The sequence below is a fragment of the Eucyclogobius newberryi genome, unplaced genomic scaffold, assembly GCF_026437365.1.
Source record: "Eucyclogobius newberryi isolate DKJ021-1_F unplaced genomic scaffold, fEucNew1.0.hap1 SCAF_73, whole genome shotgun sequence".
Taxonomy (NCBI): Eukaryota; Metazoa; Chordata; class Actinopteri; order Gobiiformes; family Gobiidae; genus Eucyclogobius; species Eucyclogobius newberryi.
The window spans coordinates 125,596-151,421 of NW_027316423.1; the positions used below are offsets into that span (position 1 = coordinate 125,596).

Consider the following 25,826-nt stretch of genomic DNA (forward strand, 5'->3'; position numbering starts at 1 on the left):
CTCGTGGTCTTCCTCTGTGCTCAGTTATGAGTGTGCGTCACATGACTCTCGTGGCCTTCCTCTGTGCTCAGTTATGAGTGTGCGTCACATGACTCCTGTGGTCTTCCTCTGTGCTCAGTTATGAGTGTGCGTCACATGACTCTTGTGGTCTTCCTCTGTGCTCAGTTATGAGTGTGCGTCACATGACTCTCGTGGTCTTCCTCTGTGCTCAGTTATGAGTGTGCGTCACATGACTCCTGTGGTCTTCCTCTGTGCTCAGTTATGAGTGTGCGTCACATGACTCTTGTGGTCTTCCTCTGTGCTCAGTTATGAGTGTGCGTCACATGACTCTCGTGGTCTTCCTCTGTGCTCAGTTATGAGTGTGCGTCACATGACTCTCGTGGCCTTCCTCTGTGCTCAGTTATGAGTGTGCATCACATGACTCCCGTGGTCTTCCTCTCTGCTCAGTTATGAGTGTGCATCACATGACTCTCGTGGTCTTCCTCTGTGCTCAGTTATGAGTGTGCGTCACATGACTCTCGTGGCCTTCCTCTGTGCTCAGTTATGAGTGTGCATCACATGACTCTCGTGGCCTTCCTCTGTGCTCAGTTATGAGTGTGCATCACATGACTCTCGTGGCCTTCCTCTGTGCTCAGTTATGAGTGTGCATCACATGACTCCCGTGGTCTTCCTCTCTGCTCAGTTATGAGTGTGCATCACATGACTCCCGTGGTCTTCCTCTCTGCTCAGTTATGAGTGTGCATCACATGACTCCCGTGGTCTTCCTCTCTGCTCAGTTATGAGTGTGCATCACATGACTCTGTGTCTCCCCTCACTCCCACCACAGCACCGGGATTTCATTATGTAACAAGCACATTAGCAACAACCACGGCAACACAGCTCTGCAGCCAACCATCCGAAAGAGGAAGAGAGAGAGAGAAGAGAGGACGGACGTGTGAGGGGAGGAAGAGGAAGAGAGAGAGAGAAAAAATTGTAGAACATGGGGCTGTGAAGAGAAAGAAATGAGAAAGATGGAGAGGAAAAAAAGGGTAAAACACAAGGACTTTGACAAAAGAGAGAAGAGAAAGATTGAGATTGGACGGAAGATGAGGGGAGAAAGGGAGAAAGAGCCAAAGCGACTGAGAGGAAGAAGGAGAGAGAACAATACAGGGAAGAGAGAGAGCGAAACAAGAGAGACGGCTAAGAGAAAGATGAGAAGAAATGACGAGGAGAGCAGGACAGACGGGAAGAGCGAGAGAGAGAAAAAAGGGAGGGAAATATGAGAGGCCGAGACACGGGAGAGAAGTTAAAGAAAGAGAGCAAGAGAAGGAGGGAGTGGGCGTGCTCTGAGACTGCGATCGATCGGTCTGTGGCGGCCGCAGTGGAAGAAGAATGGACCCGAGCTAACCGGCGCTAATGCACACGAGGACGTCGCTCCAGGAAGTGAAACGCGACGTAGGCACAAGCGCGTTTACGCCGGCCAAACCTGCCACGTACATTGTTCGTACGCCAGAAACACACGCGCTGCAAACTTCAAATCTGCACTTTTCAGCACTAAATCGTATGTTCAAATATACAATGGATTTAAATAACGTAATCCCATCCCAGAGTGCAGTTTGACTCTCTGTTTTAGTCTGTTTTTTGTGACGCAGCGCACCGTAGACGCACATAGGGTTGAGACATGGAGCGTATTTTTTAATTGTTAAACACACAAACTAGAGGAATGTGTGGAGTGACACACAAAGAGCGCCCCTCACGCTGTAGTGAAAACCCCAAAACTAAATTATAACTAAAGGCCCATTTGCAGAAAAGTGTTCTGAGCTTTCTGGGCCCTCGTCAGCTCTGGGCCCTTAGAATCGCCCTAACCCGTCCCCCCCTTTCGCCGCCCCTGGACCTTCACAATAACTAGTATAACTAATGCTCATGATCAAATCTGTAAAATATGGGCAACTATAACTCATTCATGTCATATAATCTTTATTCATTACATTAAAGTGTGGACACTACTAGACTAATATAGACAAAAAGAGAAAGAGAACGTGAATTGACATAAAAACAAAATGAAGGTTATAGAATGTATTTATTTGCTTTATTTGCTAGAGACTCATGAACACGTGTCAATTACAGTGTAAATATGACAGCTGAGAAGAACAGCTCAGATATTCTTTATCAAATCACTCATTTTTGCTCACACTCATGCAGCACTTTCCACGTCCGGCTTCATATTTCACTAATGAATCATTGGACAATTGCAGTTTTCCTTCATCAGTGACGGTTAGGCGCATTCGACTGTTGACCCCAGGGTTACAGGTGTCAGTGCTCCAAACCGGGGCGTCGTCCTTCGAGTACATGACCAGGTTACCGTCAGACTGCAGGACGAGGCGGTGTGAGTCAGAGTTTGTGGTGTCAGACGCCCAGACCGGAGTCCACTTGTAGAGCACAAAGTTACCGTCCTCCTATTGAAACACAAGGAAATGGACAAAATAAGTAAACACAATCACAATAACAATGTTTAAATGATGTTTCATAGTTAATCATCAAATACAAAACAATGAAGATGAGCTGTACGTTTGCTCTCACTTTAGTTTAAAGCGATCTGACTAATGTCGATTTACTCTGCTTTTTGTCAGATCCGTATCAAATCTACCGGTCCAAGCTTTCAGGTTCCATTTTAGCCTATTTCACTGACAGCCCTTTTAGCCCTTTTAGCCCTTTTAGCCCCTTTACCTGGAATATGGCCTTGTGGTGTCCATTGTTGCTGAGGAGATAGTCTCCTTTACGCAGCTCCTGGTCAGTGCTGATGGACGATTTACTCATGGTTCTGAAAAAGAAGAGCTGCTCAGTCAATACAGAGTATGTGATGGTAAAAGGCAGGTGCAGGGCAGGTGCAGGGCAGGTGCAGAGGTTCATGTCCACTCACCTGGTGCTGGTCGAAGCTCGCTCTGAATCCCATGTGTCCTGGCTGTGCACACAACGCACTTTTATACTCGAAAAACTGGGTGGTGCAAGGGGGGGGGGGCAAATCTGTTGCTTTATCAAAGATGAGGAAATAAATCTGCAATAGCAATTATAGTGTCAAAAACTAAGATGATTCATGATATTCCCACAGAATTCCCACAGAAGCCATCCCGATTAAAAACATGTCCACAACCATAAAAGGCAAGACAAGACAAGTTTATTTGTAGAGTACATTTCATACACAAGGCAATTCAAAGTGCTTCACACAACAGGAGTACAAAAGTTAACCCTTTCAGTCGTATGCACAGCTAAACAAAAGTGTTTTTAGCTTAGATTTGAACATTGTCAGAGTAGAACCTGTCACACATCTTCAGGAAGACTGTTCCAGATTTTAGCTGCATAAAACTGAAATGCAGATTCCCCATGTTTAGTCCTGACTCTGGCACCAGCAGGAGGCCGGTCCATGTTCAGTCCTGACTCTGGCACCAGCAGGAGGCTGGTCCATGTTTAGTCCTGACTCTGGCACCAGCAGGAGGCCGGTCCATGTTTAGTCCTGACACTGGCACCAGCAGGAGGCAGGTCCATGTTTAGTCCTGACTCTGGCACCAGCAGGAGGCAGGTCCATGTTTAGTCCTGACTCTGGCACCAGCAGGAGGCAGGTCCATGTTTAGTCCTGACTCTGGCACCAGCAGGAGGCAGGTCCATGTTTAGTCATGTTTAGTCCTGACTCTGGCACCAGCAGGAGGTCGGTCCCTGAGGTCCTCAGAGTCCGAGATGGTGCAGAGACCTGAGAACAGGACTAATGTGATCATACTTCCTGGTTCTAGTCAGGACTCGAGCAGCAGCGTTCTGGATGTACTGCAGCTGTTTTACAACTCGTTTGGAGAGGCCAGTGAGCGGCCGTTACAGTAGTCTAATCTACTGGAGACAAACGCATCGATAAGTCTCTACAAATCTGGACACTATATTTTTTATGTTGGCAATGTTTTTTAGATGGTAAAACGCTGCTGATGTTATTGATTTGACGTGGCTATTAAAGTTCAAGTCTGAGTCCATTATTACCCCCAGATTTCTAATTTGGTTTGTAGGTTTTAGAGCGAGACTCTGGAGGTGACCGCTAACACTTTCTCTTTGTTTCTGTGGCCAAAAACGATTATTTCAGTCTTGTCTGAGTTCAGCTGGAGAAAGTTGTTTTGCATCCACAAACTGATCTGTTGGATGCAGTGACAGAGTGAATCCACTGGTCCATATTCACCTGCCGACAGTGAAACATAGATCTGAGTGTCGTCTGCATCATAGTGATAGGACACATTTTCACTGCGTATCAGATGACCTAACGGCAGCATGTAGAGGTAGAACAGAAGGGGTCCCAGGACTGACCCTTGGGGCACTCCACAGGTCAGGGGCATGTGGTTAGAGACACAGTTGCCAATTTCAATAGCAATTATAGTGACCAAAAAAAAGGTGAATTATGATATTTCCGCAGAATTAGCACAAAATCCATAATGTAATCACACTTTAACCAGCTGGAAAACACAACAAAATGTCTCTAAAATCCTGCTGGTCGATAATCACAACATTGTCAGGTTTTGGGCCTTGAATCAGGAATGTTTGTTAAAAATCTTAACCTTATCTTGTTGTTGAATCAGAATAAGAAAAGGTTTATTGTCGTTGCCAATGAACAACATTCACAGACCTAGGAACTTACTTTGGTGATTCGGTGCATCAACGATGAACAATAATAAAAGCAAGATATATCTAACAAATAAGGCATGCATTAAAGAAAAACTATTTAAATTTACTATAAGATAGAAGTAGGCTTACTTATGCTTACTTTGTACACAAAATGTACAGTTAAAGGTTGAATGGACGATTTTTTTGGCCCAAATCTGCGTCTCATTTCCTCGTGGTGTGGACTGTCAATTAGTCCTGCCACATATCATAAAACGCACCTACCGCTCACCTGCAGCCGCGTGTGGCTCGTCCCCATGAGCAGCACGTTTCCGCGTGTCTAAGCGCATTGATCTATCATAATATAGTTCCCTCAGTGTACGGGACAAAATTAGGACGGAGAAAGACTGTTCGAGCTGACTCAGAAGAGACGGAAATCTACGGGAAACGAGAGATGTGATGCGATCTGTTGCGCTAATAAACAAACGCACGTGTGTGTTGTATCAGTCCAGAGTTCTCAAATCGCCGAAAAATCGTCCATTGCGCCTTTAAATGTACAGATGTAGTACAAAAAGTAAAAAGTACAATTAGTGGTTGATTAAATTAGTTAAAGTGGCAGGTGTTAGGAAGTGTGTACAACGGCAGAGGGAAAGAAACTGTTCTTGTGGCAGGAGGTTCTGGTCCGGATGGACCGTAGCCTCCTGTCTGAGGGGAGTGGCCTCCTGGAGGAGGCTGGACAAATAGTCCATGTCCAGGGTGAGAAGGGTCGGCTGTGATCCAACCTGTTCGTCCCAGAGTCCTGGAGACGTACAGGTTCTGCAGAGATGGAAGTCTGCAGTCGATCACCTTCTCAGCAGAGCACAGAATGCTCTGTAGTCTCTGTTTGTCCCTGGCTGTGGCTCCAGCGTACCACACGTGATGGAGGAGGTGAGGATGGACTCAATGATGGACGTGTAGAACTGCACCATCATCTCCGCTAGCAGATTGGCTTTCCTCAGCTGCTGCAGGAAGTACATCCTCTGCTGGACCTTCTTGATGAGGAGCTGATGGTGAGGCCCCACTTGAGGTCTCGGGTGATGGTGGTGACGAGAAAGCGGCGTGAGTCCACAGTGGAGATGGGGGAGTCTGAGATGGTGAGGGGGGGCTGTGACTTTCCTGAAGTCCACGATCATCTCCACTGTCTTCTGAGCATTGAGCTCCAGGTTGTTACCTTATCTAGCTCTCGACACCTCCCTGCTAAATCCGAACTTTGCATCTTTGTAGCGCTCTCTATCACCGGCCCTGTGCGCTGCCTCCTTTTGCCGCCTTAACTGCCTCAGTTTTGGGGGTGAACCAGGGTTTGCCATTGTTGAAGGTGACTTTAGTGTGTGATGGTATAATGCTGTCCTCACATAATCGAATATATGACGTCACAGTGTCCGTGTACTCATCCAGACCATCTGGGGCAGGTCTGAACACCTCCCAGTCTGTGACGTCCAAACACGCACAAAGCTCCTCCACTGCCTCGTTGAAGAATCAAACTTTGCAAACAAACTTAGAACAGTCTTGTAAAAAGGACACTTAGTGGTTAAAATTGAGACAGAATCATCAGATTTATAAAATTATCTCACCTTCATAAAGGCACATTTAGACGTGCGTGTGAGAGTTAGAGACCTACAGGTCCATCACACTGTTTCTGTTGTTTGAAAGTGTGGTTTATGCTGCAAACATGTCGAATATATTACACAAATTATGTATTTATGTAACAAAACATAGTTTACATTTTAGCATCCGTTAGAACCGTTTCAGACTTGAAAACTTGAAGTCTTTGGGTCTAAACTGGTTCAGACGCAGTTTTCACCTCAGAAATATTTACGTTGTGTTTGTGACTTTGTTGAGGATGTAATTGATGATCATTTATTCATCTTTATGTCCTTTTTTTGCATAAGGCCATTTGTCGTAGTATGTTATTTCCTGTACATGTAACAGTTCTTCCCCGGTCCCTCTCTCCTTTAGCGGTCCCCTTCCCCCTGGCCCACCGGCTCACCATGAAGGAGGTGTTTGACGCGGAGGGCCGGCCGAGGGTGGACCTGCTCAAGGCCCATCTGACCAAAGAGGGCCGTCTGGAGGAGGCTGTGGCGCTGCGCATCATCGACGAGGGAGCGGCCATCTTGAGACAGGAGCGCACCATGTTGGACATCGAGGCGCCGGTCACAGGTCAGATACAGACAATATTATTACTATGGACCACTATACTTGTCCAGTATGGCCTTGAGCAAGTACTATGTATTTGTACACTGTAATTGAACCAGTAAGTGTTAGTTATGTTAGACTGCACTCATAAGAAGGAATCACCTTTTGTCTCTATGAAGACTCTTAACACAAGCTCAGACCTTGTGTTCACACAGGGCTTCATCTGATGTGAGTTGGGTTTGGTTCAGGGCCCGCGCCGGTTCAGGGCCCGCGCCGGTTCCGGGCCCGCGCCGGTTCAGGGCCCGTGCGTTCAGAACCCGCATGGTTCAGGGCCCGTGCGTTCAGAACCCGCATGGTTCAGGGCCCGTGCGTTCAGAACCCGCATGGTTCAGGGCCCGTGCGTTCAGAACCCGCATGGTTCAGGGCCCGTGCGTTCAGAACTCACATGGTTCAGGGCCCGTGCGTTCAGAACCCGCATGGTTCAGGGCCCGTGCGTTCAGAACCCGCATGGTTCAGGGCCCGTGCGTTCAGAACTCACATGGTTCAGGGCCCGTGCGTTCAGAACTCACATGGTTCAGGGCCCGTGCGTTCAGAACCCTCATGGTTCAGGGCCCGTGCGTTCAGAACCCGCATGGTTCAGGGCCCGTGCGTTCAGAACCCACACGGTTCAGGGCCCGTGCGTTCAGAACCCACACGGTTCAGGGCCCGTGCGTTCAGAACCCACACGGTTCAGGGCCCGTGCGTTCAGAACCCACACGGTTCAGGGCCCGTGCGTTCAGAACCCGCATGGGTCGGCGGCTTCAAATTGTAGAAGTCTGTGTTAAAACACAACAACAAAGGCGGTTAGCGCTCTTGCCTCCCAAGAAGGAGATCATGGGTTCGATTCCTGGACCAGACCAACATCACATGATCTCTCTGGGTGGAGTCTGCATGTTCTCCCCGTGTTACCGTGGGTTCTCTCCGGGTTCTCCGGCTTCCTCCCACCGTCCAAAGACATGTATGTGTCAGGCAAAATTGGTGACTCTAAATTGGCCCTAGTGAATGAATGTGAGCGTGAACTGTCTGTAATGTCTATGTCTCTGTGTTGGCCCTGTGACGAGTTGGCCACTGTCCAGGGTGTACCCCGCCTAAGGCCCGAAGTCACTGGGATAGGCTCCAGTCACCCGCGACCCCGAAAGGGAACAAGCGGTAGAAAATGGATGGATGGATGATTTATGACTGAATTTCTCTGTCTCGAGGTCTTGACGTCCCTTCGTCTCATTGCAAATGATCTCAGATTGAAATATGTCATCTTTGTGAAGAGTAATTTGATTTTTAATAGGAACCAAGATCATTATTCTTTCAAGATTCTGTCTGATCGTTTTAGCCTTTTGACAATATCTCCACAGGGAAGAGCATTGCTCTGTCAATCCAACATTTACCCTCACATTGTAAAAGAAGAGATTGGAATGGCAGGTTTCAATTCCCTGCACAAATTAAAATGAATATAAAAAGACAGATTTATATGATGAATATAACATGGACAGACAGGCAGACAGGAGCAAGATGGAGAAAGAGGTGTACTGAATATACCTGTCACTTAAGTGGACTTTTAAACCCATAGTTTCTGTTCTCCTGATCCTGGTTCTGGATGTGGGTCCTGCACTAGTGTCCCACTGCTCCTGTTGGGTCCAAACCTTCAGACGACACATTCATCAAAGAACACCTTTACTTTACTAAAAGTCTAACTTGTATATTTCCAAAGACAGTGACATTACGGAGCAGGATGACTACAAATGTTTGAGATATTTTCTTGGACATATTTTCACTGAATTGCGTTCTTTATTACTTTATTTTTAAGATTTTCTGGCCTGAAGGTTTCATTGGACAGGGCAACTTTAGTGTGAAATTCAGGAAAGAGGCGGAGACATTTGACAAACAGGGTCAAAAACTTGAAAAACTCTTTAAACCACTGCACCACCGACAAACACTGGGAATTACTGCCTTGAATAACATGAAGGTAAAGCTCCTGCCACATCTGTCTTTTAACTCTGTCCATGTTAATGTCTCTTGCGTTGCCGCTCTGACAGATCTTTAGTCAAACAGCTGTCGAGTTTCTGCCTCACCAAACGCCTGTTTCCTTCACTCAGGCAGCAACCATCAACCACATGTATCCATATGTTCAATGAGACAGACCTTTACTACACATATACGGTCTATTATATGCAATACTAATCCTGTACGTTGTGCCTCTTGCAGTGTGCGGAGACATTCACGGACAGTTTTTTGACCTGATGAAGCTGTTTGAAGTGGGCGGGTCTCCGGCCAACACGCGGTACCTGTTTCTGGGCGACTACGTGGACCGGGGATACTTCAGCATCGAGGTCAGAAAGTAGTGATACTTCAGCATCGAGGTCAGAAAGTAGTGATACTTCAGCATCGAGGTCAGAAAGTAGTGATACTTCAGCATCGAGGTCAGAAAGTAGTGATACTTCAACATCGAGGTCAGAAAGTAGTGCCTCGTGCAAATAACTGAAAGCACCTGAGCGGCTCATGGTTAAAGGTGGTCTTGGTGGAGTTGTTATTTAACGTTCAAAATGATGAAATGGAGACAAGCAGCTCATAGTAAATGTCCATGTTTTCATTTTGCAGCATTAAAAACCTGTATTTGAATAAATGCTAGATACATAAAAAACATTCTTGGCATCTTCAAGGACCCAAGAAGGCGGTGGGAATCTTACATAGTGCAGCTTTAATGCAGTGATTCCTGAGCATGTCCACATGAGACCTAAACTGACAGAAAGTTTATCGTGAGAAATGTTAGTATGTTGTTCACCGCGACTTTCTTCATTTTCTGCATTTTAATGACATCATCATCAGTCATAAATGTTCGTTTTTCGTCCTATTGAGGCAAAAAGTGGCGACATTATCATCAGAATATGTGAATTTGTGTTGAATACTATTGACTTATTGACTGTTGTGCATCGGAAACCAAACATTTCAATCACAAAAGCGAGCCACGAGATACAATTCTAAAATGTCGATGGACTGTGTAGGATTGTGTGTTTAATTGTCAGAATGCAGATACAAAAATTACAATGACTGAGCTTATTCACTGCTTACAATGACTAAAACTAAATTAAACTGGTCGTCAGGATGGACACTATGGTGAGTGATGGTGTTTGTCCTGTTATTGTGATGACTGAAATCGAAGCACTGAATGGGCCCAGAGTCCATTAGACACTTTGAAGCTACAAACACTACAATCAATGCTCTAAATACAGAGCAAAATATGGCCCTTGGACCAATTTGTGTTGGTCCTCAAGTCTCCTGATGAACTGGCCCAACTGAAGTGGTGCTTCTTATAACACATATATTCACGCCTCAACCATTATAACCGCCACAAACACTTTGGAGAGACACAAATGGACTTGTCCTGTAGTCACACATATGAAGTTCATTTACATTTACATAGGGTGATAGTATTTCCTTATCTTCTTGCTGTAAGATGTATGACACGTAAGATGTAAGATATACTGGTTATTGGCCAGAGTTTGATAAAGTGATTATGGCTGTATCGGTCTTTACTGGACTGATGATGACATGTAAATGAGGCGTGAAAAGAAGCGCTCACCGTACTCACCGCAGGCTCGGAAATTCCCTTCAACAGTTTAAGTCAAAAATAAAGCTGCACAAACTTTCAGCCTTTAATATTCACTGTTAAGAGGCAGAAATAACTGATATAACAGATATAGAATATAAAGCTGTCGTGAGCAGTTATATTGGCTCTCGGCACCTCCAACTTCCTTGTATATCGGCCTCGTTTCGGCCCCTAAAATCCATGTCGCTCGGGCCCCTAACCTTGACGTTGGGCCCCTCGGTTGAAAAGTCACGTGATCACACCTCGCTTCAATCATTTGTAAAACGAATTAAAACCACAGCACATTTGTTTAACAGCTCGGATTGAAAAGTCGACCTCACAGTTCAACCTGAGACCGGTTTGCGTGCGACCGTCGCCGCTGTGAAGTGACGTAAGGAGCAGAGTTATGACACTTCATTATTTAGATTTAGTGTCTCTGGAGGACGAAGCGGACGCGGTCGGAGTCGAGGTCAGGCCTGATTGAAATGTAGAGCGAGTTGAAATATGTGGACGGAGATGCAGAGCGAATGTAAAGGTTCTAATGCCGAGTGCTACAAAGTGCTGCGGTCCAAGTGGATGGATCAGATATCAAATGATGACCAGTGACCGTGAGGCTAGAGGAGGCTGTGGTCACGCTCCTGGTGTTCACGTGTTTTACATTTTTGAAGAGTCTGAATTAGATAAATGCATACAAAAGATTAATAATGAATCAAATATAGGGCTATGGCAGGGACTGTGGCAGGGACTGTGGCAGGGACAGGAGGTAGAAGAAAACAGAAACTCAAGCCTGGCATGCAGGACAGTCCTCAAACACGCATGAATCACTTATAAGTGATTCATGAGGACCTATTCTGTATATATATATATATATATATATATATATGTATGTATATATATATATATATATATATATATATATATATATATATATATATATATATATATATATATATATATATATGTATATATATATATGTATATATGTATATATATATATATATGTATATATATATATATATGTATATATATATATATATGTATATATGTATATGTATATATATATATATATATATATATATATATATATATATATATATGACCAGGCAGTTTGGATTGAATGACAGAATAGGTTATTTGTGCAGCAGCTGCACTGTTCCTTTTACAGTTAAACCTGGAGCATATATAGTATATATATATATATATAGCCCTACTTTGTCTTTAGTTGTCATTTAAACTAACTCTAGGACTGGAGTGATGTCACAGCTCCACTGTACAAGCCACAGTTTAAACAGACGAAAGCTGGGAGCAGTTTAAACTCTACATACATATTCTCTGACCAACAAGGAGCAAAACGGTCTTTAGATGATGAAAATTGACCTCATTATTCAATTAGAACCAGTGAAAAAGAGAGAATGAAACAGGACGTGCGATGCGTCGAGCTGGAGCTGACACGCGCGCCAAGCCAAAGGGTCTTCAACTTCTTACAAATGTCTAAATCATATTTAGTTTTATCCGTGTTTATTGATTGTTTCTTATTGATGAAACTCTTGTTCAAACTGTGTTAGTTCATTTGTTACTCTTTTCCACGAGCAAAGGATAATGCTGCCGTCTGTGTTTCTGTGTGTGGAACATAAAAGATCATTTGCCTCAACATTCATGAATAGTTATTTGAAATGTAATGAATCCAAAGTTCGTTACAGTTCAAAGTTCAAAGGTCATTTCAACCCCCCGAGGTGTGACGATGTGTTAAACGTGCAGTTGTGACTCTGTTTGCTCTTCAGTGCGTGCTGTACCTGTGGTCTCTGAAAATCCTCTACCCAAAGACGCTGTTTCTTCTGAGAGGGAACCATGAATGTAGACACCTGACAGAATACTTCACCTTCAAACAAGAATGTGAGTACTTTTACTTCTATCACCGCGCAGTGTTTAAGGCGCATACCAAGCCCAGTGCAAGATCTGTTCACCACATCAAGAGGCACATACTGTAATACGCACTTAACAATGTCTTGATTAATAGATTTGAATGTTTTATTGTGTATTATATATTTGAAGCGTTAAAACACAAAAAAACGTGAAAGTTCTTTTGTTTATTTTTCAACTGACAAATGCTTTTCAAACTGTTTCATGTCATGTATTTTGAAATATTGAGTAGTGCACAAACTTTGTACATCAAAACAGGCATTAGCATTAGCATTAGCATTAGCATTAGTATTAGTATTAACATTAGCATTAGCATTGAGCCCATGGCAGAGTCGACATTCAGAGGGACATGTTTTTTTATAATGTGCATATTTTTACATTTTGTTGAGTTCTGTTCTCGCCAACGTTTATTCGCAGAGCTAACTTGAATTAAAAAAGAACAACAAAACAACAAAATAAATAGTTGGATATGTTCAGCAATGATCAGAAGATAGTTTGTCCTCCAGAAATGTTGTAAAACGTGTCTTTCAATATAAATGTGTATGTTTAAAAGTATCAGACGAACGTGAACGCATCGGAAAGTCAGTCTTGTAAGATTAAAATACAGGTTTGAGTGGTTTATTTTGCAGAGTTTTGTGATTGTGAACAATAAAACTCAATATTCAGAGCAATTCTTCAAAGTAACGGGCACAATATTATCCCTCGTTTCCCACCATACGATCATTTGCCTTCTTCTGACCCACTTTGAGCTCTTGGCCACAGACTCTCACACATAGTGACTACTCCATAAACCAGGTTATGTCATTACCAAATGCAAAGTCAAACACTCTCTCTCTCCCTCTCTGCTACTCGTTGATTAGCAGCGCATTAATTTGGCTCGTAATGATTGGCTCGGGGACCGGCTCCTCTGCGTCTGATTGGCCGGGGACCAGGAAGTTGATTTCCCTCGGCGCCGGTGCGAATAGTGGTCGGCCTCAATTACCATCTGCCGCGTGTGACTTTGAGGCGCTTCATAAATGTTTCAGGAGCGACTGGAAAGAGCTGACGACGCCCGGATCAGCCGTAACGAGCAGCACGGGCGGAGTAAACAAGCCCCGCTGCATACGGCTTATCATGGCCTCGCTACGGCACGCGCCGGGCCAGGTTTGAATGGTATTTCAGGGGGAAAAAATCTGGATTTTTGTGCGAGTTGTCGTTCTTTATGCTTTTCTCTCTTGTACGACTCGTTTTATCAACCAAAATAATGACATGAAATAATAAAAGAGGCATGATAGGGTTCTGACGAAACACAAAATAGACTGTTTGTGGGGGAAACGGCTTCTGTTCATTACCATATTTTGACTTGATACATATATTTTGAGTTCAATGACTAACACTCGTTGTTTTATAATATTAATTAACGTAGAAGTCAAAATAGCATCAGAAAAACACTAAAGATCGTGCCAAGGGGTAAATCTAAACCCAAGTCGTTTTTGAGCAGCGCAAAAGAAAAGACGACGGAGCAAAGGGAAAAAACAAGTAGAGAAAATGCTGGATTGGAGAAAGCAAGAATAAAAACAGACTGAAAAAGAAGTCTGATTGGAGCGAGTCAAGAGTCAATTTGATTATTTTAAAGACGTGATCCATAGAGGTTAAATTTGGTCCGATGTGCTGCTGGTGGGGCGGTTTAGACACATAACGATGACCTCTTATCCTTTTGGCGTCCCATAGGTGGGACAGGTACATGTGTGCCACCACGTACTCATGTGCCATCACGCTCCCCAGTCACAAAGCCTGACACTTTACACATCAAATTGTCTCGCCTTTTTGAATATGTAAATCCATTTTCACGTGCAACAATCACAGCCCTTTGTACACACGGTCTTTGTACAGAAAAGCACAAAATAAAAGTTTCGACTTTCCTCACCTTCAAGGCTCTGTACACGTCAAACTTCTATATTTCCCCACAAGATCGGTGTCAATCCGTTCGTAATGGTCCAACACATAAAATCCAGTTAAACAATTAGGTCCAGTACATATGTTAGATCCATGAAGGCAGAAAAAAAGGTTTTCGTCAACTCCATTTTTCTTATTCTTTGGCCCATATCAAAGAGAATATAATTTCCACCGCAATGTCCTTTCTACAGAGGCTAACAGGAAGTAGCTTTTGATTGACACCAAGATTAGCCAATGAGGAGAGTTTTGGGCAGTTCTACAGCCCAGTAAAGCCAATGTGTAAAGAAAATGTGTAAAGAAATGGATTCCCCTAGTTGTAAGCTTTCAATAGAGCCCTCATTGATGTATGTAGGTTTAAGAAATCAAAAATGATCAAATGTTTTCTAAATGTGTCCAATTTGGATAGATTTGGACAAGGTACTGGTCCTTTTATCCCACGCCTGGATAAAGTATTACAAAAAGTGTGGTAAAATACTTGTTTCTACATGTCGGTGTAATCCCTCATTCGTCCAGGAGTGTTCCATAGTAGAAAAAGCTTCAGTTGTAGTCATCTGGACTCAGTTTGAAAAAATAGACGTTTCGACTCTCATCCAAGAGTCATTGTCAATAAAAGAATTTAGATCGAGAACTCCGATATTAATACTGTTTTAATAGCCCATTAAGATTCTGAATAGGCTAGCTCGGTAGATACAAGGGGGGAGTTTCTGTTGAAACAAACAACTCTTTCTACTTCAGGAAGGCTCTGCCCAATGGGCGGGTCTTACCACAGAACAGTATTAATATCGGAGTTCTCGATCTAAATTCTTTTATTGATAATGACTCTTGGATGAGAGTCGAAACGTCTATTTTTTCAAACTGAGTCCAGATGACTACAACTGAAGCTTTTTCTACTTGTTTCTACAGATAATGATCTCACATTTGAAACTTAACTTGTACTGATATAAAGTGTATTTCAGGCCTCACATACAAACAACAGCTATAAACACCCTCATTTTGAACAAAAAACTGAGGCGAGGATAAAGAAAAACCTTTTTTGTGGATGTTCCAGGATGTATAACTTGTGTTCAGTCAGACTCAGAGTAGTTCTGACTGTTGAGGGTCAAAGTAGAGAATGTTACCTTTACACAGAGACAGTATATAATCCACATACTTGGTGTCTAAAGAGACAGTTGGACAAAAAATTGCCTAAGGTTAAGAACATGTCTTAACTCGAGCACCCGGTATTGAATTGCATGAGTCTGTTCTGCATGCAAGAACAAAAAGCAAAACGTGGCAAGTGGCGTAACAAGGTTGAAAAATGTGCTCCAGAGTTAATCACATGAGAAATGTCAGTTATTCACCAATAACTTTCTTCATGTTCTGTATTTTAAATCGTCGTAAATGTCCTCATAACCGCTGCAGATTGACCCCTTCCCTTGTTTCAGGTAAGATCAAGTACTCGGAGCAGGTGTACGACTCGTGCATGGAGGCCTTCGACTGCCTGCCGCTCGCCGCGCTCATGAACCAACAGTTTCTGTGCGTCCACGGCGGACTGTCCCCCGAAATACACACGCTGGACGACATCAAGAAGGTGACGCCGCGGGCAAAACCACACGGAGGATCCACCGGTGTATACACAGGGACGGGAGCGTTTGTCAGCCTGTTTGAGACACTTGAACGTCCAGTTGAACGTTCACTTGAACGTTCAGTTGAACGTCCAGTTGAACGTCCAGTTGAACGTTCAGTTGAACGTTCAGTTGTACGTTCAGTTGTACGTTCAGTTGAACGTCCAGTTGTACGTTCAGTTGAACGTCCAGTTGAACGTCCAGTTGAACGTTCAGTTGAACGTTCAGTTGTACGTTCAGTTGTACGTTCAGTTGAACGTCCAGTTGAACGTCCAGTTGAACGTCCAGTTGAACGTCCAGTTGAACGTCCAGGCCTCACTGCTGTTCCCCGCACGCAAAATCAAGCCTCTAGATCAGTCATTCTGAACACTTTCTTACACAAAGTACCACCAAAGAAAAGATTTGACTTTCCGAGTACCACCACATCCCAATGCGGTCTATTTCGGGCTAAATTGGGGCTTAAACCAGTTCTTATTTTGGAATACACCATTGCCACAGCAGTTTTAACAAAGATAAATGACTCAGGGAAGAGCAAAAAATTTACAAAAATGACAGAAAGACAAGAACTGAAGCGGTGTTCAGAGGATGATTTTAAGATCTAATTATGACACTGTCTTTTATAAGAACAAAAGCCTCTGAAAAGCCTCTGAAGTGCATTATTCTTTCACGCTGCACTCTGTGGTGCTAAGCTACTATTGAAGGTGGGCGACAGAGCGAGAATCGAACCTCTGACCTTTGGCTTGATCATTGAACATTCAACTGAACAAGAATAAAGATCATTTTACATGTTTTGGAGGTCCCAGTTTCAATAGTTTGGGAACCCTCAGAGTTCTCAATAAAACCCTTTTGTCTTGCATAGGGAGGTCACAATATCATATTTCAGTGTTACGATTATTGTGGGGGAAAAACATCACGATTTAACGATTATTCACGATTATTTAGACAAAACAACAGTGAAATCTTTCATTTTCCTCGAGTTTGTGACCGACTTTACAAAACTGAACTCTCTGAAAGACAAAATGAAGTTGAATTTGACAAAAACAGCCAGACAACACATGGCACAAAAAATAGACCTGAATGTTCTTATCTTGCTATGAACATTCAGGTCTATTTTTTGTGCCATGTGTTGAAAGAAACCCTCAATTTTGCTTCTAAAATTGTCACCATTATTATTGTTTTGGTCCTCACGATTATATCATGACCTGAATCATCACCATTATTGATTAAACTGATAATAATCGTGACATCGTCTGAACTCAGAGCACAGTTCAACAGTTTATTCAAGAGCGAGTCACTTCCTGGTCTCGCGCAGCGTTTCCAGGGCGACGTGCGCGCGGGGGGTCACGTGATGCCCGGCTCTGTTGCCGTGGAGACGCTCCGCTCGGCTGACAGCTCTGTTTGTGTTTGTCGCCGCTCCTCGTTTGCACACTGCGCTTCGCGGGGAGAAGGAACATTTGGCTCATTAGACTTTCATTTCTCCGACAGTTTGAATGTGACACAAGCGACTTGAGCTGTCAACTTTATGTGTCATTTATCGTGTTATAAGCCAACTAAAAGAACTAGAAATGTACAATATATCGCTGTATTGATATCGCAGGAATCCTTCATGCGACAGAAAAGAGCAATTAACACCACAGTTCTCCATCGGACATTTGCTGTTTGTTTAGTTTAAAAAAGGCGGGTTTATTTCTGTTTTATTCTAAATTTAGAATCATAATTACTTTTATTCATCCCAAAGCAGAAATTAGCCTTGATTAGTCTTAGGTTTTGTCTTGGTTTTGTCTGTTAAGTTTTTATTTTGACAGTTTGACGAGTAAATGATGTACTCAAGTAATATTAAAATAACATAGAAGTAAAAAAGAAGTGGCCTAAATAATTACTCAAGTAAGAGAAGAAAACTATTTGGAGAAACTAACACTTGAGCTGCTACTGAGTAACAGTTTGGACGTAGAATGTGTGTGAAATATGATTTATGATTCGACTTGTATCCAACTACAAAGAATAAACTATAACATATTTCATCATAAACACAACGTTTGTCACTGCAGACTTACTCACACTGAGAAGACACATGTACAAGTACTTCAAACTGAACATCACTGGAGTAGGAGTAAAAGTATACTGTCGGGAAACTATAAAGAAGTACAGTTACTACAAAAAGAGGCACATGTAAATGTCACGAGTACTTTTAGCCGAGTACTTTTGGGTTTTAAAGTAACTATTGTGTCAAAAGTTAGGTTCAAACAATGCAATAAAGTCAGTATCGCGACACTAAATACAACAACACAAAGTATAATACACGTACAAAGTGATTTATTAAAGCTCTGCAGTATTTGTTAGAGTTGAATGTGGCCTGAGAGTGAGTGGGCGTGGTTGTTTGGGAGCGGGCGTGGTTGTTTGGGAGCGGGCGTGGTTGTTTTGGAGCGGGCGTGGTTGTTTTGGAGCGGGCGTGGTTGTTTTGGAGCGGGCGTGGTTGGGCGTAGGGTTGTTTTGGAGCGGGCGTGGTTGGGCGTGGGGTTGTTTGGGAGCGGGCGTGGTTGTTTTGGAGCGGGCGTGGTTGGGCGTAGGGTTGTTTTGGAGCGGGCGTGGTTGGGCGTGGGGTTGTTTTGGAGCGGGCGTGGTTGTTTGGGAGCGGGCGTGGTTGTTTTGGAGCGGGCGTGGTTGTTTTGGGAGCGGGCGTGGTTGTTTTGGGAGCGGACGTGGTTGTTTTGGGAGTGGGCGTGGTTGTTTCGAGCTGACGCCTTCATCCTTGTGTCTCAGTTGGACCGGTTCAAGGAGCCCCCGGCCTTCGGGCCCATGTGCGACCTGCTGTGGGCCGACCCTCTGGAGGACTTTGGGAACGAAAAAACTCAGGAGTATTTCGGACACAACTCGGTCCGAGGCTGCTCGTACTTCTACAGGTACAGATGCAGAAAACACACCATTTAATACAGACGTCATGCTGTATTTACATTTATTTTAATCCTTTATTTCAGTTTGTTTGCTTAATTATATTGTAACAGAGATTATTTACCTACTTACAGATTATTTAGCTACTTAAATGATAGTTTTACACCAGTCGAGCAGGTATTTGTGGAGAAAACATTGAAAAATCTGAAGGAAATGACAGGAAGTGACATCACACTAGGGACACTCACTCCAGTCAAAGTTTGTGCAGAATTTACACAAAGAAACAACTTTTTTGACTCTATAAACATTAATTAAACAAAATAAAGTCGCTCTCATATATTTTTATTTGTCAGATTAAAAAAATTGTTTTGGCCCAGTGTTTGCTGGGTAATTTCCATATGTGATGTCATCAATTACAAACAGGAAGTGAAACTATAAACCTAAAAAAATTAATCAAAATATATTTATCTGAACTGCGTTTTAGTTACACGAGTGGTCCGACCTGTAGGGGGCGCTTTAACTAAAGGTCCAAGGGGGAATAAACTGGGACTAAAACAGGAACAGAATCTGGACTAGAGCAGAACTAAACCAGGACCAAAGCGAGAATGCATTTGATTCCAACAGGGCTAAAACTAGACCTCAAAAAGAGCAAATGTGAAGTGTTTATTAATATATATTTACTCTTTTTTTTAACTAGATCTTTTTGAAAATGTGCCTTCTTTTTGTTTTTCTAATGCAAACTTGTAAAAAAAAAAAATGACCTAACTTAACCTGACCTTTTTCTCCCTGGTTTAGGTGGAAAAACTAATTCTATTCAGTTCAAAAGTGGTCAAGAGGCAATCAGGATCAGACATGACAGATGACATTTACAAAACAAGTCAAATGAAGGATAAACTAGTCTGAACGTCGTCTCGTGTTGTCGTCTTTAGCATCAGGAAACAGAAATATAAGAAGAATATAACGGTACAAAGGCTTTAAGTTTGTAAAAGAGAGCGGGGTTTACACTCCACATGTGAACTCCACCTGAAGGAAGAGCGGCTCCGGAGCACAGCAGCGTTTAAATCACAAATACCTTGAATCTGCTCAGATCTGGGCCACTTTTGAGGCCAGTGTGAACGGGACTAAAAATAGAGCCATGTTTGAACAAAACGGCTTCACGTCAAAAACAGGCTCAAATCACACAAGCTCTGAACACATTTCCTCGTTCTTTTGATGTGTTTCCTTCAGCGACAAGTGTAACACCACTTTATGTACAGTACAGTCAAAACAGGGTCAAAACAGGGTCTAAACCGGGTCTAAACTAGGTCCAAACCGGGTCTAAACCGGGTATAAACCGGGTCTAAACCAGGTCCAAACCGGGTCCAAACCGGGTCTAAACCAGGTCCAAACCGGGTCTAAACTAGGTCTAAACCGGGTCCAAACCGGGTCTAAACTAGGTCTAAACCGGTTCTAAACCAGGTATAAACCGAGTCAAAACCGTGTCTAAACCAGGTCTAAACTAGGTCTAAACCGGGACTAAACTAGGTCTAAACCGGGACTAAACTAGGATTAAACTAGGTCTAAACCTAGGTCTAAACTAGGTCTAAACCTAGGTCTAAACCGGGATTAAACTAGGTCTAAACCGGGACTAAACTAGGTCTAAACCTAGGTCTAAACCAGGTCTAAACCGAGTCAAAACCGGGTTTAAACCAGGTCTAAACCGGGACTAAACTAGGTCTAAACCAGGTCTAAACTAGGTCTAAACCGGGACTAAACTAGGTCTAAACCAGGTCTAAACTAGTTCTGAACCGAGTCTAAACCGGGTTTGAACCAGGTCTAAACTAGGTCCAAACCAGGACTAAACCTGGACTAAACTAGAGCTGGGTTGAAAAAATTGATTTTCCGATTTTAAATCGATTCGCATATTAATGACCGATTATTGATTCGTACGTCCAAAGATCGATTTTTAAAAATAAATCCAAAATGTATATATATTTTTTTTTATTTTTTTGAAAAATGCTCAACGTTTACATTTTATACTTCCAGTTTCAGTACTGGCAGTGTGTGAGCAGTTTTAAAATAAAAATGCTTTTGGTAGCAACCGCTTTTGGGTGAATTCTTAATTATTTTCAAGCATAATAATAATGCACTGGTTAGTGTCCCAGTAGAATCCACTGTTGCAGATGTCGTCACCTCAATGATGTCCTCCATTTATTGTCCTGGATTATCTTTCTTGGAGGTAGATTGACCCTTAACCTTTTCATCAGTCTTCCATCAGTAACTACCAATACTTGTAAGATTTGCTGTTTAATATTGATATAATACTAGTTTTAATATGTTGCTTCTCTACACAGTCATGAAGTGAAGGAAACGGTTCAAATACATTTTTCATTTTTAATAACATTAACCCCCAGATCGAATCAAAATCGGATCAAATCGAAAATCAGATCGAAATCGGATCGAATCAGATGGGATCTGAGAAAATCAGAAAAAAACGATTTTGAAACGTAAAAATCGGAATCGAATCAATTCTTAAAATTTGAATCAAAACCCAGCTCTAGACTAAACCAGGTCTAAACCGGGTCCAAACCAGGACTAAACCAGGACTAAACCAGGACTAAACCAGGTCTAGAACAGATCTTTTCATCATTCAGTGTGAGAATAATTAATTAGTAGTAAAAAATAAAATCCTTTACTACTTAAAGCTTTTTTATTTTATTATTTAGATATTTGTGATTTGCAAATAAAACGAAGTCAACAAAATAACCAGTTGAAATCTGTTGAAAAATACTAGAGTAATTGGTTTAAAGTTTGTGTCGCTTCAAACAAAAAAACAACTGGATATTTACAGGTAATTAACGTTAAAAAAGATGAGACATTTTGGAGCTTCAGTCTTTTAAATCCAACAAAATGATGAATAAACTAATATAATAAAGTGTCAGATCTGAAGGTGGAGTACTCCGTCACTAACTACAGTATTTAACTCCCAAAATCCATCAAAAACAGACAAAAGTATGAAAACATTTCTACATCCATTATTACATTCATTCATTTAACACTATATCCACATAAAACCTGTGAATCCTGTAGTTTAGCTGCAATAACACGTTCTGAAATGTTTACATCTGACTCTTGTATTAGTTTAATAGTTCTTATTCTGCTCTTGAACATCATAACGGACTTAATTAAGCAAAAATCTGTCAAAAAATGTCATCACAAACGCAACATTACTGCTGCAGCTTTGACTTCGGTCTGTAGTTGTATTTTTTTTTTCCTCTTTCTCTCATGAAATGATTTCCCACAATCCCCTGGGACCCGCCGGGCTGCTGTTGCCATGACGACCGGTGTCAGTGATATGAAGCGATTTGAAGATACGCAAAGGATGAAAATAAATACACACATATATATTTAATTATTATTTTATTTCTATTTTAAACTTGGGATTACGGTGCAGAATGCGCGTGTGAAAGTTAAAATCTTCTCATATGATTTGTTGGTTTGTGAAAGTGCTTTGACCTGGTGTTGAGTCACGCGCCGCTGTACCGCCCCCTGCTGGACGCCGAGGCCACTGCGGCTGTAATGAAAGAGCGTGAGAAACCTGCATTTAATGATCCAACAGTTTAATTAAAGTGTCGTCTCCAGAGGTTTGTGTTCAAGACCCGTCCAGAGTCTGATTGTTGGACGGATTTAAAGGTTTTTGTACGTGTTTGTCTGCAGCGCTGAGCAGAAAACAACAACAACAACAAAACACACAAAACTGTAAATATGTGACTTAAAGGTGTGTACTATGTTACTCGTCCAGCTGTATATTCCAGCTGTATATGGTGGAAAGTACTGTAAGTAAATGAGCTGGTAACATGTTTAGGCATCTTTACTTTACTTAAATATTTTTCAGCATGTGCCTGGTGACGTTCTGCCAAAAGGTTTAGAGTTCAAGTCCCTTTGAGCAAACAGAAAATGTCAATGAAAATGACTTCGGAATCGGCAAAATGTCATAATTAACGCTTTAAACGTTCTCAAAATCTGTGTGAAATACTTTTACTTTGCGCATTTTCAATCGAGTACTTTGTTACTTTTACTTGGAGAGAGAGAACAGTCGACTCTCCACGGATCTGACCTGTAACTTGGCCTGGTTCTGTCTGAAGTACGATGCAAAGCTATGGAATAAATCACAATAAATAATAATGTTGAAACTACTTTACACCTTAAAGGGAATCGAACCCATGATGCAATGCGCCAAACTACTAAACAAACCTGTAAACAAACATCTAAACAAACATCTAAACAAACATCTAAAAACCATGTAAACAAACCACTAAACAAACATCTAAACAAACATCTAAAAACCATGTAAACAAACAGGTAAACAAACATAAACTGCAGTAAATAAATAGCAGTATACTTGCTCTAAAATGAGTCTTGTATGTTATTTATTCAGCTCTTTACAGCTCAAATAGTCTCGTATTACAAAAGACAACAACAGTTTCATTGCAAAGATAAAGATAAATATTGTTCCATCTTTCATTTATGGAGTTGATATTATAATCAAGCAGAAAAGTTACACAGTGCAGCTTTAAACACATCCTGATGCCAGAGTCTCATAAATGCAATGCATGTTTTATTTGTCAGTTCAGGGTTTCTTCCACAGCTCTGGTGGTTTTCTACTGTTGTTTTGACTCAAACATGGCACATTTCCCCCTAAACTGTTGGTGATGATGTATTTTCCCTCTGAACTTGTGTCTCCTCTGCAGTTACCCGGCCGTGTGCGAGTTTCTTCAAACCAACAACCTGCTGTCCATCATCAGAGCGCACGAGGCCCAGGACGCAGGGTACAGGCTTTCATTTATGTACATGTAAAACAAAAGACCATTTAAGATGTTTCATTTACCAGAGAAGAGTTTTTGTGTGCAAATGTAGTGACTCCTGAAAAATACTGTGATCGTGAAACTGAGATGTTTTAAGAGCTTGATTATTAATGACATCATCATCGTCAACATTTCATTTAGGATTTAAAGGACTGACTATGTGTGTGTTTTAAACTAGGCCTGTACTCAAGATATCGATATCGTGATGTATCGTGATGGACTTCTTGGCTACTTTTAAAGAACATAAAGAACATAATAAATTGTTTAGTTCTAAACTTCTAAACTTACAAACCGGCTCATGCTCAGTGAGCCTCACCACGTGCTTTTGTTTCACTCTCATTTAGTTCAAGTGAGCGTCAGATCCAGGTGAAAATATCAGCTTTTCCGCCTTAGCTTTGAGTTAACGAAATGCATTATAATGTAATGTAACATAATGTAATGTAACACACCATAATGTAACGTGACATAATGTAACACGACATAATGTAACGTGCCATAAAGTAACACACCATAATGTAACACGACATAATGTAACATGACATAATGTAACGTGACATAATGTAACGTGCCATAAAGTAACACACCATAATGTAACACGACATAATGTAACATGACATAATGTAACATGACACAATTTAACACACCATAATGTAACATGACACAATGTAACACACCATAATGTAACATGACACAATGTAACACACCATAATGTAACATGACATAATGTAACACACCATAATGTAACATGACATAATGTAACACACCATAATGTAACGTGACATAATGTAACGTGACATAATGTAACATGACATAATGTAACATGACACAATGTAACACACCATAATGTAACACACCATAATGTAACATGACATAATGTAACACACCATAATGTAACGTGACATAATGTAACGTGGCATAATGTAACGTGACATAATGTAACACAACATAATGTAACATGACAGAATGTAACATGACATAATGTAACACACCATAATGTAACGTGACATAATGTAACGTGGCATAATGTAACGTGACATAATGTAACATGACATAATGTAACATGACACAATGTAACACACCATAATGTAACATGACATAATGTAACACACCATAATGTAACATGACATAATGTAACGTTGCATAATGTAACATGACATAATGTAACACAACATAATGTAACATGACACAATGTAACACACCATAATGTAACATGACATAATGTAACACACCATAATGTAACATGACATAATGTAACACACCATAATGTAACATGACATAATGTAACACACCATAATGTAACGTGGCATAATGTAACGTGACATAATGTAACACAACATAATGTAACATGACACAATGTAACACACCATAATGTAACATGACATAATGTAACACACCATAATGTAACGTGACATAATGTAACGTGGCATAATGTAACGTGACATAATGTAACATGACATAATGTAACATGACACAATGTAACACACCATAATGTAACATGACATAATGTAACACACCATAATGTAACGTGACATAATGTAACGTGGCATAATGTAACGTGACACAATGTAACACAACATAATGTAACATGACACAATGTAACACACCATAATGTAACATGACATAATGTAACACACCATAATGTAACGTCACATAATGTAACGTGGCATAATGTAACGTGACATAATGTAACACGACATAATGTAACATGACATAATGTAACGCTGTCTTCTCCTCAGATATCGCATGTACAGGAAGAGTCAGACCACAGGTTTCCCTTCTCTCATCACAATCTTCTCTGCTCCGAACTATCTAGACGTCTACAACAACAAAGGTAAAAGCAGGAGTGTTACTAACGTATTTGTAGTAATAGAAGTAACATTTGTAGCAGTGCAGTTGTTGTACTGCACATTGTATGGATATATATATATATATATATATATATATATATTGACACTGGTGTGCTCCTGTATGTTCTAATCTAAAGTGTCTGTGACGTTTCAGCTGCTGTGTTGAAGTACGAGAACAACGTGATGAACATCCGACAGTTTAACTGCTCTCCTCACCCGTACTGGCTCCCAAACTTCATGGACGTCTTCACCTGGTCCCTGCCCTTTGTTGGGGAGAAAGGTAAGATCCCAGAGAGGAGAAGAGCCCTTTATATCTTTGATTTAGATTTGACCTCAGAATAACATCTAAACCCAGACACATCCATACTAAAACTAGTGCTGAAACTGA

At 41.7% G+C, this 25,826-nt stretch overlaps 2 protein-coding genes across 2 annotated transcripts in view; one reads left to right on the forward strand and one right to left on the reverse strand.

The window, feature by feature from the left end:
* Positions 1-25,826, forward strand: part of LOC140350571 (protein phosphatase 3 catalytic subunit alpha-like) — a 61,847-nt gene that overhangs the window by 25,442 nt on the left and 10,579 nt on the right. The window contains exons 2-9 of the mRNA XM_072436145.1: positions 6,604-6,804; positions 9,019-9,143; positions 12,181-12,292; positions 15,679-15,824; positions 18,619-18,758; positions 23,478-23,555; positions 25,328-25,422; positions 25,593-25,718. Of these exons, the coding sequence (XP_072292246.1) occupies positions 6,604-6,804; positions 9,019-9,143; positions 12,181-12,292; positions 15,679-15,824; positions 18,619-18,758; positions 23,478-23,555; positions 25,328-25,422; positions 25,593-25,718 (1,023 nt within the window). The remainder of the gene's footprint in view (positions 1-6,603; positions 6,805-9,018; positions 9,144-12,180; positions 12,293-15,678; positions 15,825-18,618; positions 18,759-23,477; positions 23,556-25,327; positions 25,423-25,592; positions 25,719-25,826) is intronic.
* On the reverse strand, positions 2,025-2,966 carry LOC140350583 (B-type lectin plumieribetin-like). The gene is made up of 3 exons (XM_072436157.1): positions 2,900-2,966; positions 2,707-2,800; positions 2,025-2,435 (listed from the first exon to the last, which is right to left on the reverse strand). Exons 2-3 carry the CDS (start codon positions 2,794-2,796, stop codon positions 2,154-2,156), a joined length of 372 nt encoding a protein of 123 aa, XP_072292258.1. The 5' UTR covers positions 2,797-2,800; positions 2,900-2,966; the 3' UTR covers positions 2,025-2,153.